Below are 15,450 nucleotides of genomic sequence, written 5' to 3' on the forward strand. Positions count from 1 at the left end.
TTCATTGCTTTATAGGTACAAACTATAGGCCACAAACTGCTGGCGTAAAGCTGGTTTCAGCCTGTAGATGTGTGGGTGTGTGTATGCTTGTGCCTGCAGAGTGTTTTAATTTTATATTTTGAATTCAAATGATTTTATATTTGGGAGATTTATATTTTTAACTTGTCTTGAAAGAATAGAAGGTCTGGTACAGCTGTGCTTCCATTCCTCTGTGGCCGGGTGGTGCTGGCCCGTCCGCCTGAACCTCTGCACCTTATCCCTCTTCTGTCCCTGCCTCCAGGGTTTCCTGCCAGTGCCATTCGTCACCCTGCACTCAGCCTGCTGCAGTCATTCACTCCTCGTGTCACTGCCTGGCCTGTGTAGGCGTTTCAGTTCATTTTCACCTAGTAGGCCTTCAAATATTTGTTGAATGAAACTGTTATTTCTTCCAGTCCTCAGAGCAATCCTCAATTTACAAAGGAAGAAATTGAGACCAAAGGAGTTCTAGTGTTTTGTCTAAGGTTACACAGCTCCCTAAATGGCCAAGTAGGTCCTTAAGTCTACTTATTAATAATTCACTCTAAAGCTAGTAATTTTTCCAGTAAATCTCTTAAACGTTTATGGCCCAGACTTTCTAAGTAGCTGACTGGGTATTGATTGTTCTTTAAAGAGATCACCCATTGAGATTTGCTCTGAGCAGATGTGTTATCCCTAGAAAATAAGCAGTGGTGATATACTTTAATAATAATATTCAAGTTATAGTAGCATTGACTACTTCTGTAATATGTGCATTTTTCTTTTTTTGTTTTTTTTGAGACAGCATCTTGCTCTGTCACCCAGGCTGGAGTGAAGTGGTGTGATCTTGGCTCACTGCAATCTCCACCTCCTGGGTTCAAGCGTTTCTTGTGCCTCAGCCTCACAAGTAGCTGGGACAAACAGACAGACACCACCATGCCTGGCTGATTTTTTCTTTTTATATTTTTGGTAGAGACGGAGTTTCACCATGTTGGCCAGGCTGGTCTCCAACTCCTGACCTCAAGTGATCTGCCTGCCTCGGCCACCCAAAGTGCTGGGATTACAGGCATGAGCCACTGTACCCGACTGCATTTTTCAATGTAAAAATGTTTCCTAACATTAGAAATTACTTTTTTTTTCCCCCCCAAAATAAACTGATAATCTGTGTTTGTCAGCTCTGGCTGCCATAACAAAAAGCTGTAGACTGAGTGAGTTAAACAACAGAAATTAGTTTTCTTACAGTTTTGGAGGCTAAGTTCTGGTTGGGGCTCTCTTCCTGGCTTGTAGATGGCTGCCATCTCACTATGTGCTTATATGACCTGTTCTATGTGCCTACACAGCTCTCTGGCTTCTCTTATGAGGACACTAATCCTCTAATTTTAGGGTCCTGCCATCATGACCTCATTTAACCTTAATTGCCTCCTTTTTTTCTTTTGTTTTTTGAGACGAGGTCTCACTCTGTCACCCAGGCTGGAGTGCAGTGGTGTGATCTCAGCTCATTGCAACCTCTGCCTCCCAGGTTTAAGTGATCCTCCTACCTCAGCCTCCCAAGTAGCCGGGATTACAGATGTGTGCCACCACGCCCAGCTAATTTTTGTATACTTTAGTAGAGACTGGGTTTCACCATGTTTGCCAGGCCAGTCTTGAACTCCTGACCTCAAACTCGCCTGAACTCGAACTCCTCAACTTGAACTCGCCTGCCTGGGCCTTCCAAAGTGCTGGGATTATAGGCATGAGCCACCATACCCGGTTACCTTCTTTTTTAAAAAAAAAAAAAAAAGCCTGAGTCTTGCTTTGTCTCTGAGGCTAGAGTGCGGTGGTAGGATTATAGCTCACTGCAGCCTCCAACTCCTGAGCTTGAGTGATGCACCTACCTCAGGCCCCCCAAGCAGGTGGGACTGTAGGTGAGTACCAACTGGCCCAACTAATTCAGAAAAAATTTTTTTGTAGAGTTGGGCGCTCACTTTGTTGCCCAGGCTGGTCCCACACCCCTGGGCTCAAGCTGTCCTCCCACGTTGACCTCCCCAAGCACTGGGATTACATGTGTGAGCCTCTGTGCTCGGCCCTTAATTGCATCCTTATAGGCCTTATCTTGAAATATGTTAGAGAGTTAGGGCTTCATCATTTGAATTTTGGGAGCACACAGTTCAGTCCATAGCATGAGGTTTTGGGGGACAAGATAATGTAGCCTAAGATTTGCCTTTTTCCGCTGGAAGAGATAAAAATTATGAGTAAAGTTACCTGTCATGTAACACTGCTAAATCAGAGGGCTACCTTCAGTGTTTCAAACTGTAAATTTTTGTTTGTATTCCTACTTCTTTTCTCTCCATTCTGCACTACCTTGATGTTGTACTCCCATCTTTGCTTACTGAATTAAGCACAGCCTCCCCCAGTACCACCTGGCCTTGGTTCCATTTTATATTTTAAAAATGTTTTTCTTCCTACCTTTTTATTTGCAGTTTTTTTTAACGTACAGAGAAATTGAGTGTATTTACCAGTTAACATTTGTCACATTTGTTCTGTATCTGTGTGTATACACATACATACATATACAGACACACACTTTTTTCTTGAACCATTTGAAAGTAACATGCAGATATAATTATTTTTTTTTTTTAGTTTTTTTTTTTTTTTTTTTTTTCTGAGACAGAGTCTCACTCTGATGCCCAGGCTGGAGTGCAGTGGCACGATCTTGGCCTACTGCAAACTCCGCCTCCTGGGTTCTCCTGCCGCAGCCTCCTGAGTAGCTGGGATAACAGGTGCATGCGCCGTCGTGCCCGACTAATTTTTTTGTATTGATAGTAGAGACGAGGTTTCACCATGTTGACCAGGCTGGTCTCGAACTCCTGACCTCGTGATCTGCCTGCTTCGGCCTCCCAAAGTGCTGGGATTATAGGCGTAAGCCACCGCGCCCAGCCTATAACGATATTTTAAACCCTACACATATCAGTGTGTATCATTTAATAACAAGGATATTTTCTGATATAAACTTGTCATTTTTCTCACCCTGGAAATTTAACATTGATACAGTGATGTGTAATATACAGTCTGTATTCAAATTTTCCCAGGTTAAAAAGAAAAAATCTACCCTGTCTCTCACACCTAATTTCGTATTTCATGCTGCTTTCTTAGTTTGGATCTGGTCTGGCCAGACTGGTGTACTTCCTCTTCCTGAAGCATGTGCCGTACATGTCTGCTTTCGTGCCTTTGCACAGGCTGTGTCTTATTCGGAATCCGCTCATTCCATCTGGACCTGGTGAAATCCTGCTGTTCCAAGCACTTTGCAGTGGTTTTTCCTCATATGGCATCCCTTGACATCCCCTAATGTGTTTGCTCCCTTCTTTAAACCGCAAGCTCTTTATGCTCTTGAATAATGTCTATTGCATCATGCCCTGTAATGAATGTAGAATTTTAGGACTTTTTAAAAATCTCCTTCTTAGGACTAGGGGCTTCTTGAGTATGGAACTTCATATAGCCTGTACTCTCCATTTTTGTTGCTCATTAAGTATTTGTTTAGTTGACTTAAACCCAGAGTGTTTCACATGGTATTTTATTTTTAGTATAATTTATTTATTTTTAGTGTTGTTTCTTAATTTGGAAAGATGGTCTGAAAATTCCAGTTTTCTGAAATTATCTCAAAGAATGCAAAGAACTAAGGATATGGACTTTACTGTGTATATAGGGATGGGGGTCCCACAGTTTTACTACCCTTTGACATTGTATCAGCAAAGTGAAAACTGTCAAACATGGCTTTCTCTAGACAAATGTATATAAGGATTGTATTCACAGTTCCACTGGTAAAATGGTGATAAATTGGGGTGGTATATGGCCTGTTGTATCCCAGCAGGACTTGCTGGGGGATGACACAGAGCAGCTGTAAGATCTCTTCTTTTATATCTAGGTTCGAGATGCAGCAATAAACAGCTTAGTGGAAATTTACAGACATGTAGGAGAACGTGTGAGGGCAGATCTCAGTAAAAAAGGATTGCCACAGTCCCGGTGAGTGCAGATTTTTTGCTTTCTTCTGCTCTACCCCCCATTCTTTTCCAGTTAATATCTTGATTTGCAGTACTTTTTCTGTTGTGGTTATTTTATTCAAAGAATATACGGTTAGAGGGTAGTTGGAGATTTTGTCCAGATCATACATCAGGGGTCCCCTCCCATTCCACTTCCTCAGAAATGAGACTTTCTCACCCAGACTGGCCAGGTCCCATGCCACATACTGATTTTAAAAGCAATTGGTATTGAAAAATTCAGCACTCTTACAGTTTTATGGTTCTATATCTAAGATTCTGTATCTATATCTGTACAGACAGCACTTAGTATAGTAGGTGCCTAGAATACATTTGAATGAATGAAGCCATTCCAGGATGTGTTTGGATAAAAATTCATAAGTTATAATTTTAGAAATCATGTTTTAAATGTAACTTTCTGTTTTCATGTCATTCTCAATGTGTATAATTCCATGCAAAGGGATCAGCATCTCATCAGACCCAAGACAACTGGAGTCCAGAAATGTGACTTTGTTATAGTCCAAATTTTTAAAATAGTGTAATGATCAGATATGTATAATTTTAACTGTGATGGAGAAACTTAACACCAAATTAATTCCAAACTTTTACCCTGGGTCATTCCTTTAAGGGGGAAAGTAGTGTTAAAATTCCAGACAGAACTGGAGTGGACTCACAGGGCAGCTTATCTGAGCCTGTCATTTTGTCTATGCAAACCCCAGAGGCCTAGAGACATGAAGTGACTTTTGAGAGATTACACAGCTACTAAGAGTCAGAACCAAGTTCAAAATCCTGTTCTTCGGACTTGCCTTTAATTTTCTCTGCCCTGTTTCACAAAATAGTTGATGGCGTACTGGGCATCTAGAAATGGTATGGAATACTGAAATATACAGGAGTTAACTGTCTTGATGTCTCTAAGGCAAATATGACAGCAGTGGGCCCCAGACCCTCAAGTGGCGGCTCCACGGGCAAACAAGTGGACTATGTTTCCTTGTGGTTGAGAGTCATGCCTGATCTGGAATTGCTCTCACCATCTGTGCACAGGATGATTAGATGGGAATAAAACTACTTTTCATGTTCTTTACAAAAGATAATCTGTGAGAATAGTTTTTTTTTTTTTTTTTTTTTGGAGACAGAGTCTCGCTCTGCCGCCCAGGCTGGAGTGCAGTGGCATGATCTTGGCTGACTGCAAGCTCCGCCTCCCGGGTTCACGCCATTCTCCTGCCTCAGCCTCCCGAGTAGCTGGGACTACAGGCGCCGCCACCACGCCCGGCTAGTTTTTTTTGTATTTTTTAGTAGAGACGGGGTTTCACCGTGTTATCCAGGACGGTCTCGATCTCCTGACCTCGTGATCCGCCCGTCTCGGCCTCCCAAAGTGCTGGGATTACAGGCTTGAGCCACCACGCCCGGCCTTTTTTTTTTTTAAATTCCTTTGTTTTGTGAACCTCAGCCTTCTGGTCTTTGAATATACGGTGAGAACAGAGGAGGAAAAAGAACTCAGCAGCAATACTGAACAATCTCTCAGGGAAAATTGGAGGGCACAGATGATCAGGGAAGGCATGATATCAAGGGAAGGGACTGTTAAATGACGAAGTCACCATGGTTGTTCAGGAAACAGGTCTTGAGAGTGAAACCCTGCCCTGCTGCAGGGCTGGCCTCACGCCATGCTGTGTAACGTGATGTGACCCCAGACCGTGAATCCACCATTTTACACAGTTTCCATCTTAACAGGAGGCTTCCTCTGTATGTTTGGAAAGTAACCACAGCAAACTAGCAAATCAGGGAGAAACGACATGGTAGAACCGAGATCTAGAGAGGTGAGAGTACAGGAAAGAGTTCATGCAGCCAGCCTGAGACTGCTGTCCTTAGAAAGGCCTGCTTACAGGCCTGGCCCCAGGCTAGTGTCTAGAAATGTGGGTTTGGGGAGGGCCCCCACCATTCCCAACAAGTGGGATAAGAGTGGCTCACTGTGTCAAACTGCACAGCACAGTGTGGTTTATGCTGGATACCTGTAACCTCTCTGCCAGTTGGTCCCTAAAGCCTGTTTCCACCTGGACTGGCTGCCTTCACTGCCTCTTGGAAACCCATCATCCTGACATCTCTTTGTCATACTGGGTCTTTGCTTCACCTTTCTCGGCAGGTGCATCTGCTGTTTCTTGGAGACCAGGCCTTTTCTTTCTTGGTTCATTCATTCATTCATTTGTTCATTTGTCCATTTATTTAATTTTAAAAATTATTTTTATTTGTTATTATTATTTTTTGAGGCGGGACCTCACTCTGGTACCCAGACTGGAGTGCAGTGGCACGATCGTTGCTCACTGCAGCCTTAACTTCCTGGGCTCAAATAATTGTTCCACCTCGGCCCCCCAAGTAGCTGGGACTAGAGGTGCATGCCACCATGTGCGGGTAATTTCTGTATTTTTTGTGCAGATGGGGTTTTGCCATGTTGTCTAGGCTGGTCTCAGGCTGATTTTTTTTGAGTCACTGATTCAATCTCTTTACTTGTTAGAGGTCACTGATTCAATTTCTCTACTTGTTAGGGGTCTATTCAGATTTTCTGTTTCTTTTTGAAGCAGTTTTGGTAGCTTGGGTCTCTGTAGGAATTTAGTCATTTTATCTTGGTTATTTAATTGTTGGCATATAATTGTTCATAGAATTCCCCTGTAATCCTTTTTATTTGTACATGCTCAGCAGTGATGCCTTCCCTTTCAAGGTTTTTATTTGATTAATTTGAGCCTTTGCCCCTCTGGTCAGTCTGGTTAAGATTTGTCAATTTTTGTCTTTTCAAAGAACTAACTTCTGATTTCATTGATTTTTCTCTTTTTCCTGTTGTATATATTTTGCTTATTTCACTCTAATCTTTACTTTTGATTGGTTTGATGTACTTGTCTTTTTCCAGTTTTTTAAGATGGTTATTGATTTGAGATCTTGTTTTAATGTGGACATTTACACCTGTGAATTTCTAAGTACTGCTTTAGCTGTATTCCATAAGTTTTGATATGTTAATGTTTTCATATATCTCAAAGATTTTCTAATTCCTTTTTGTTTTCATTTTTGAGTTGTTACTTTGGAGTGTTTATTTGATTTCTACATTTTTTGATTTCTCATTTCTTTTTGTTATTAATTTCTGATTTTATCCTATTGTAGTTAGAAAAAATAATTTGTATGGTTTCAGTCATTTGAAATTCTTTTCTTGAAATTAAAAACATTTTTTTTGAGACAGAGTCTCACTCTCTTGTCCAGGCTGGAGTGGAGTGGTACAATCTTAGCTCACGGCAACCTCTGCCTCCTGGGTTGAAGCGATTCTCGTGCCTCAGACTCCCAAGTAGCTGGACTTACAGATGTACACCACTACACCTAGCTAATTTTTCTAATTTTAGTAGAGATGAGGTTTTGCCACATTTCCCAAGATGGTCTCGATCTTCTGCCCTCATGTAATCTCCCTGCCTCAGACTCCCCAAGTACTGGGTTTACAGGTATAATCCACCATGCCCGGCTTGAAATTTATTGAGGCTTATTTTTGTGGCCTGGCATGTGGACTCCTGGATAATGTTCCATGTATGCTGGGAAAGAATCTGTAAGCCAGGCCCAGTGGCTCATGCGTGTGATGCCATCCCTTTGGGAGGCTGAGACAGGATTGCTTGAGCCCAGGAGTTCAAGACCAGCCTTGGCAATGTGAGACCCCATTTCTACAAAAAAATAAAAAAATTAGTTGGGTGTGGTAGCATGTGCCTGTGGTCCTAGCTAGCTACATGAGACGCTGAGGCAGGAGAATCTCTCCAGCTTGGGAGGTTGAGGTTGCAGTAAGCTGAGATCGTGCCATTGCACTCCAGCTTGGGTGACAGAGAGAGACCCTGTCTCAAAAAAAGAAGAATCTGTATTCTGATACTGTTTGTTTGAATATCTTATAGATGTTTGTTCTAGTTGGATTATAGTGTTATTGAAGTCTTTTATTTTCTTGTTGAGCCTCTTTCTGGTTTTTAAAATCCATTAAGGAATGTACATATTGAAGTTTCCAGTTAATACGGGTGAATTATCTATTTCTCTCTTCAGTTGTCACTTTTTGCTTCCTGTATTTTGGGCTCTGTTCTTAGATGCATATATGTTCATAACTGTTACTATTGTAACAACAATTATTTACATTAGGTATATCTCCTAATACTATCCCTCCCCCCTCCCCCCTCCCCACAATAGGCCTCGGTGTGTGATGTTCCCCTTCTTGTGTCCAAGTGATCTCATTGTTCAATTCCCACCTATGAGTGAGAACATGTGGTGTTTGATTTTCTGTTCTTGCGATAGTTTGCTGAGAATGATGGTTTCCAGCTGCATCCATGTCCCTACAAAGGACATGAACTCATTCTTTTTTATGGCTGCATAGTATTCCATGGTGTATATGTGCCACATTTTCTTAACCCAGCATGTCACTGATGGACATTTGCGTTGATTCCAAGTCTTTGCTATTGTGAATAGTGCTGCGATAAACATACGTGTGCATGTGTCTTTATAGCAGCATGATTTATAATCCTTTGGGTATATACCCAGTAATGGGATCGCTGGGTCAAATGGTATTTCTAGTTCTAGATCCTTGAGGAATTGCCACATCGTTTTCCACAATGGTTGAACTAGTTTACAGTCCCACCAACAGTGTAAAAGTGTTCCTTTTTCTCCACATCCTCTCCAGCACCTGTTGTTTCCTGATTTTTTAATGATTGCTATTCTAACTGGTGTGAGATGGTATCTCATTGTGATTTTGATTTGCATTTCTCTGATGGCCAGTGATGATGAGCATTTTTTCATGTGTCTGTTGGCTGTATGAATGTCTTCTTTTGAGAAGTGTCTGTTCATATCCTTTGCCCACTTTTTGATGGGGTTGTTTGTTTTTTTCATGTAAATTTGTTTGAGTTCTTTGTAGGTTCTGGATTTAGCCCTTTGTCAGATGAGTAGATTGCAAAAATTTTCTCCCATTCTGTAGGTTGCCTGTTCACTCTGATGGTAGTTTCTTTTGCTGTGCAGAAGCTCTTTAGTTTAATTAGATCCCATTTGTCAATTCTGGCTTTTGTTGCTGTTGCTTTTGGTGTTTTAGACATGAAGTCCTTGCCCATGCCTATGTCCTGAATGGTATTAGCTAGGTTTTCTTCTAGGGTTTTTATGGTTTTAGGTCTAACATTTAAGTCTCTAATCCATCTTGAATTAATTTTCATATAAGGAGTAAGGAAAGGATCCAGTTTCAGCTTTCTACTTATGGCTAGCCAGTTTTCCCAGCACCATTGATTAAATAGGGAATCTTTTCCCCATTTCTTGTTTTTGTCAGGTTTGTCAAAGATCAGATGGCTGTAGATGTGTGGTATTATTTCTGAGGGCTCTGTTCTGTTCCATTGGTCTATATCTCTGTTTTGGTACCAGTACCATGCTGTTTTGGTTACTGTAGCTTTGTAGTATAGTTTGAAGTCAGGTAGCGTGATGCCTCCAGCTTTGTTCTTTTGGCTTAGGATTGTCTTGGCAATATGTGCTCTTTTTTGGTTCCATATGAACTTTAAAGCAGTTTTCCAATTCTATGAAGAAAGTCATTGGTAGCTTAATGGGGATGGCATTGAATCTATAAATTACCTTGCGCAGTATGGCCATTTTTACAATATTGATTCTTCCTATCCATGAGCATGGTATGTTCTTCCATTTGTTTGTGTCCTTTTATTTCACTGAGCAGTGGTTTGTAGCTCTCCTTGAAGAGGTCCTTTACATCCCTTGTAAGTTGGATTCCTAGGTATTTTATTGTGTTTGAAGCTATTGTGAATGGGAGTTCATTCATGATTTGGCTCTCTGTTTGTCTGTTATTGGTGTATAAGAATGCTCGTGATTTCTGCATGTTGATTTTGTATCCTGATACGGTCCATCAATACCGAATTTATTGAGAGTTTTTAGCATGAAGGGCTGTTGAATTTTGTCAAAGGCATTTTCTGCATCTATTGAGATAATCATGTGGTTTTTGTCTTTGGTTCTGTTTATATGCTGGATTACGTTTATTGATTTGTGTATGTTGAACCAGCCTTGCATCCCAGGGATGAAGCCCACTTGATCATGATGGATAAGCTTTTTGATGTGCTGCTGGATTCGGTTTGCCAGTATTTTATTGAGGATTTTTGCATTGATGTTCATCAGGGATATTGGTCTAAAATTCTCTTTTTTTTGTTGTGTCTCTGCCAGGCTTTGGTATCAGGATGATGTTGGCCTCATAAAATGAGTTAGGGAGGATTCCCTCTTTTTCTGTTGATTGAAATAGTTTCAGAAGGAATGGTACCAGCTCCTCCTTGCACCTCCGGTAGAATTCGGCTTTGAATCCGTCTGGTCCTAGACTTTTTTTGGTTGGTAGGCTATTACTGCCTCAATTTCAGAGCCTGCTATTGGTCTATTCAGGGATTCTGCTTCTTCCTGGTTTAGTCTTGGGAGAGTGTAAGTGTCCAGGAAATTAACCATTTCTTCTAGGTTTTCTAGTTTATTTGCGTAGAGGTGTTTATAGTATCCTCTGATGGTAGTTTGTATTTCTGTGGGGTCAGTGGTGATATCCCCTTTATCATTTTTTATTGCGTCTATTTGATCCTTCTCTCTTTTCTTTATTAATCTTGCTAGGGGTCTATCAATTTTGTTGATCTTTTCAAAAAACCAGCTCCTGGATTCATTGATTTTTTGGAGGGTTTTTTGTGTCTCTATCTCCTTCAGTTCTGCTCTGATCTTAGTTTATTTCTTGCCTTCTGCTAGCTTTTGAATGTGTTTGCTCTTGCTTCTCTAGTTCTTTTCATTGTGATGTTAGGGTGTCAATTTTAGATCTTTCCAGCTTTCTCTTGTGGGCATTTAGTGCTATAAATTTCCCTCTACACACTGCTTTAAATGTGTCCCAGAGATTCTGGTATGTTGTATCTTTGTTCTCATTGGTTTCAAAGAACATCTTTATTTCTGCCTTCATTTTGTTATGTACCCAGTAGTCATTCAGGAGCAGGTTGTTCAGTTTCCATGTAGTTGAGTGGTTTTGATTGATTTTCTTAGTCCTGAGTTCTAGTTTGATTGCACTGTGGTCTGAGAGACTGTTTGTTATAATTTCTGTTCTTTTACATTTGCTGAGGAGTGCTTTACTTCCAACTATGTGGTCAATTTTGGAATAAGTGCAATGTGGTGCTGAGAAGAATGTATATTCTGTTGAGTTGGGGTAGAGAGTTCTGTAGATGTCTATTAGGTCTACTTGGTGCAGAGTTGAGTTCAATTCCTGGATATCCTTGTTAACTTTCTGTCTCGTTTATCTGTCTAACGTTGACAGTGGGGTGTTCAAGTCTCCCATTATTATTGTATGGGAGTCTAAGTCTCTTTGTAAGTCTCTAAGGACTTGCTTTATGAATCTGGGTGCTCCTGTATTGGGCGCATATATATTTAGGATAGTTAGCTCTTCCTGTTGAATTGATCCGTTTACCATTATGTAATGGCCTTCTTTGTCTCTTTTGATCTTTGATGGTTTAAAGTCTGTTTTATCAGAGACTAGGATTGCAACCCCTACTTTTTTTTTTATTCTCCATTTCCTTGGTAGATCTTCCTCCATCCCTTTATTTTGAGCCTATGTGTGTCTCTGCATGTGAGATGGGTCTCCTGAATACAGCAGACTGATGGGTCTTGACTCTTTATCCAATTTGCCAGTCTGTGTCTTTTAATTGGAGCATTTAGTCCATTTACATTTAAGGTTAATATTGTTATGTGTGAACTTGATCCTGTCATTGTGATATTAGCTGGTTATTTTGCTCAATAGTTGATGCAGTTTCTTCCTAGCATCGATGGTCTTTACATTTTGGCATGTTTTTGCAGTGGATGGTACCGGTTGTTCCTTTCCATGTTTAGTGCTTCCTTCAGGATCTCTTGTAGGGCAGGCCTGGTGGTGACAAAATCTCTAAGCATTTGCTTATCTGTAAAGGATTTTATTTCTCCTTCACTGATGAAACTTAGTTTGGCTGGATATGAAATTCTGGGTTTAAAATTATTTTCTTTAAGAATGTTGAATATTGGCCCCCACTCTCTTCTGGCTTGTAGAGTTTCTGCCGAGAGATCTGCTGTTAGTCTGATGGGCTTCCCGTTGTGGGTAACCCGACCTTTCTCTCTGGCTGCCCTTAACATTTTTTCCTTCATTTCAACTTAGGTGAATCTGACAATTATGTGTCTTGGAGTTGCTCTTCTCGAGGAGTATCTTTGTGGCGTTCTTTGTATTTCCTGAATTTGAATGTTGGCCTTCCTTACTAGGTTGGGGAAGTTCTCCTGAATGATATCCTGAAGAGTGTTTTCCAACTTGGTTCCATTTCCCCCCTCACTTTCAGGCACACCAATCAGACGTAGATTTGGTCTTTTCACATAATCCCATATTTCTTGGAGGCTTTGTTCATTTCTTTTTCCTTTTTTTTCTCTAGACTTCTCTTCTCACTTCATTTCATTCATTTGATCTTCAGTCATTGATACTCTTTCTTCCAGTTGTTCGAGTCAGTTACTGAAGCTTGTGCATTTGTCACATCTTTCTCGTGTCATGGTTTTTATCTCTGTCAGTTCGTTTATGGCCTTCTCTGTATTGATTATTCTAGTTATCCATTCTTCCATTCTTTTTTCAAGATTTTTAGTTTCTTTGCGCTGGGTGCGTAGTTCCTCCTTTAGCTTTGAGAAGTTTGATCGACTAAAGCCTTCTCTCAGCTCGTCAAAGTCATTCTCCATCCAGCTTTGATCCGTTGCTGGCAATGAGCTGTGTTCCTTTGGAGGGGGACATGTGCTTTGATTTTTTGAATTTTTTGAATTTCCAGCTTTTCTGCCCTGCTTTTTCCCCATCTTTGTCATTTTATCTGCCTTTGGTCTTTCATGCTGGTGATGTACTGATGGGGTTTTGGTGTGGGTTCCTTTCTGTTTGTTAGTTTTCCTTCTAACAGTCAGGACCCTCAGCTGTTGGTCTGTTGGAGATTGCTTGAGGTCCACTCCAGACCCTGTTTGCCTGGGTATCAGCTGCGAAGGCTGCAGAAGATAGAATATTGCTGAACAGCGAGTGCTGCTGTCTGATTCTTGCTCTGGAATCTTCGTCTCAGGGGTGTACCCCACCATGTGAGGTGTGAGGTGTTGGTCTGCACCTAGTGGGGGATGTCCCCCAGTTAGGCTACTCAGGGGTCAGGGACCCACTTGAGCAGGCAGTCTGTCCGTTCTCAGATCTCAGCCTCCGTGCTGGGAGATCCACTGCACTCTTCAAAGCTGTCAGACAGGGTCATTAATATCTGCAGAGGTTTCTGCTGCATTTTTGTTTTTTGCTATGCGCTGTCCCCAGAGGTGGAGTCTACAGAGACAGGCAGGCCTCCTTGAGCTGCGGTGGGTGAGTTCGAGCTTCCCGGAGGCTTTGTTTACCTACTTAAGTCTCAGCAATGGCGGGCGCCCCTCCCTCAGCCTGGTTGCTGCCTTGCAGTTAGATCTCAGGCTGCTGCGCTAGCAATGAGGGAGGCTCCATGGTCCTGGGACCCTCTGGGCCAGGTGTGGGATATAATCTCCTGGTGTTCCATTTGCTAAGACCCTTCTTAAAGCGCAGTATTAGGGTGAGAGTGACCTGATTTTCCAGGTGTTGTGTGTCTCAATTTCCCATGGCTAGGAAAAGGAATTCCCTTCCCCCTTGCCCTTCCCAGGTAAGGCGATGCCTCGCCCTGCTTCAGCTCTGGCTGGAAGGGGGGACCAGACAAGACTCTAGTGAGATAAACCCGTACCTTGGTTGAAAGTGCAGAAATCACCATCTTCTGTGTCGCTCCTGCTGGGAGCTGGAGGCTGGAGCTGTTCCTATTCCGAGTCTTATTTGTTTATGCAGTCTGACTTTTAAAAACTTTTCATTGGAGTGTTTAATCCATTTATATTTAATGTAGTACTGGTAAGGTAGAATTTATGTCTGCAGGTGTGCTATTTATGTTCTATATGTCATGATTTGTTTCTTTGTTCCTCTGTTACTGCCTTATTTTGTGTTAAATAGATATTTTCTAGTGTAATACTATAACTCTCTTACTGTTTATTTTACTTTTTTGGAGGGGCTTATTTGCGGTTGCTCTGGGGCTTACAATTGACATCTTAAACAGCCTAATTAAAATTGATACTATTTAATTTCAGTGTTAAAAAGCTTTACTCCTACTTAGCTGTTTTCTTCTTTTTTGCTGTTGTCATGTAAGTTATATCTTTATACATTATAAGCCCACCAATGCATATAGTTCTATACTTATTGCTTTATGCAGTTTCTTTTTAAGTTATGTAGAACAAGAAAAGAGTTAAGAACAAAAAGTACCTTTATACTATATTTTGTATTTACCTATGACTACATAGGTATAACTATATTTTTACTTATTTTCTTTATTTCTTCATGTGAATTTGAGCTGTTGTACAGTGTCCTTTCATTTCAACCCGAAGGACTGTTGCTTTTTGTTTATCTGGTAATATCTTAAGTTCTCCTTTGTTTTTGGTGGATAGTTTTGTTACATATAGAATTATTGGTTGATTGTCTTTTTAATTTCAGAACTTTGAATATATTATCTATTCTCACGCTGCTCCACTCTGGCTTTCATGGTTTCTCATGAGAAATCAGGTATTGACCTTTTTGAGGATCCCTTGTGCACAACGAGTGGGTTCTCCATTGTTGCTTTAAAGATTTTCTCTTTGTCTTCTCTTGTGACAGTTTGGTTATTGTGTCTAGATTTGGATCTCTTTAAGTTTATCCTGTTTGGAGTTGGTTGTTAAATATATAGATTGTTTTATATCAAATTTGTGAAGTTTTTAGCCATTATTCTTCATATCTTTTTTGATAATTTTTCAACGTGGTAGTTGCCTGAGGCAACAATAACAACTAGGGCGAAGAATCGGACCCAAAAAGTCTTTGAAAAGTACCATATGGCCTTGTCTTTTTTCTCTTTTCCTGGGACCTCTATTATGTGACTGTGTTGGTACATTGGTTTTGTAAGATGATCTCTTGGGCTCTGTTCATTTTTTTTTTTTGTTTCTGTTACTTAGATAGGATATAATAACAGTTGACTCATCTTCAGATTTGTTGATTACTTCTTGTCCCAGCTCAGATCTGTTGTTGAACTCCTCCTAGTGAATTTTTAATTTCAGTTATTGTACATTTCGTCTCCAGAATTTCTATATGGTTCTTTTAAATATATTCTTTCTCTTTGTTGTTATTCTCTATTTGGTGAGACATTGTTTTTGCACTTTAATTATTCAGAAATAGTTTTCTTTAGATCTTTCAGCATATTTATATTAATTGACTTGAAGTCTTCATTGAGTTAAGCCAATGTATAGGTTTCCTTACAAATAGTTTTTGTTGACTGAATTTTATTTCCTTTATATGGGCCATATTTTCTTGTTTCTTTGTCTCACAATTTCTTGTTGACTCTGGACACTTTAAATAATATATTGTGGC

The 15,450-nt window shown here is 40.6% G+C and overlaps 1 protein-coding gene across 27 annotated transcripts in view; it reads left to right on the forward strand.

Moving 5' to 3' along the window:
- Positions 1-15,450, forward strand: part of CLASP1 (cytoplasmic linker associated protein 1) — a 309,768-nt gene that overhangs the window by 130,907 nt on the left and 163,411 nt on the right. For all 27 annotated transcript variants that reach the window (XR_012421050.1, XR_012421051.1, XM_065525354.1 and 24 more), the window contains exon 7: positions 3,896-3,993. Coding sequence is in view for 25 of the 27 variants with exons in the window: in XM_065525354.1 (XP_065381426.1) it covers positions 3,896-3,993 (98 nt within the window). In the remaining 2 variants the exon portion in view is untranslated. The remainder of the gene's footprint in view (positions 1-3,895; positions 3,994-15,450) is intronic.

The sequence above is a fragment of the Macaca fascicularis genome, chromosome 12 (genome assembly GCF_037993035.2).
Source record: "Macaca fascicularis isolate 582-1 chromosome 12, T2T-MFA8v1.1".
NCBI lineage: Eukaryota > Metazoa > Chordata > Mammalia > Primates > Cercopithecidae > Macaca > Macaca fascicularis.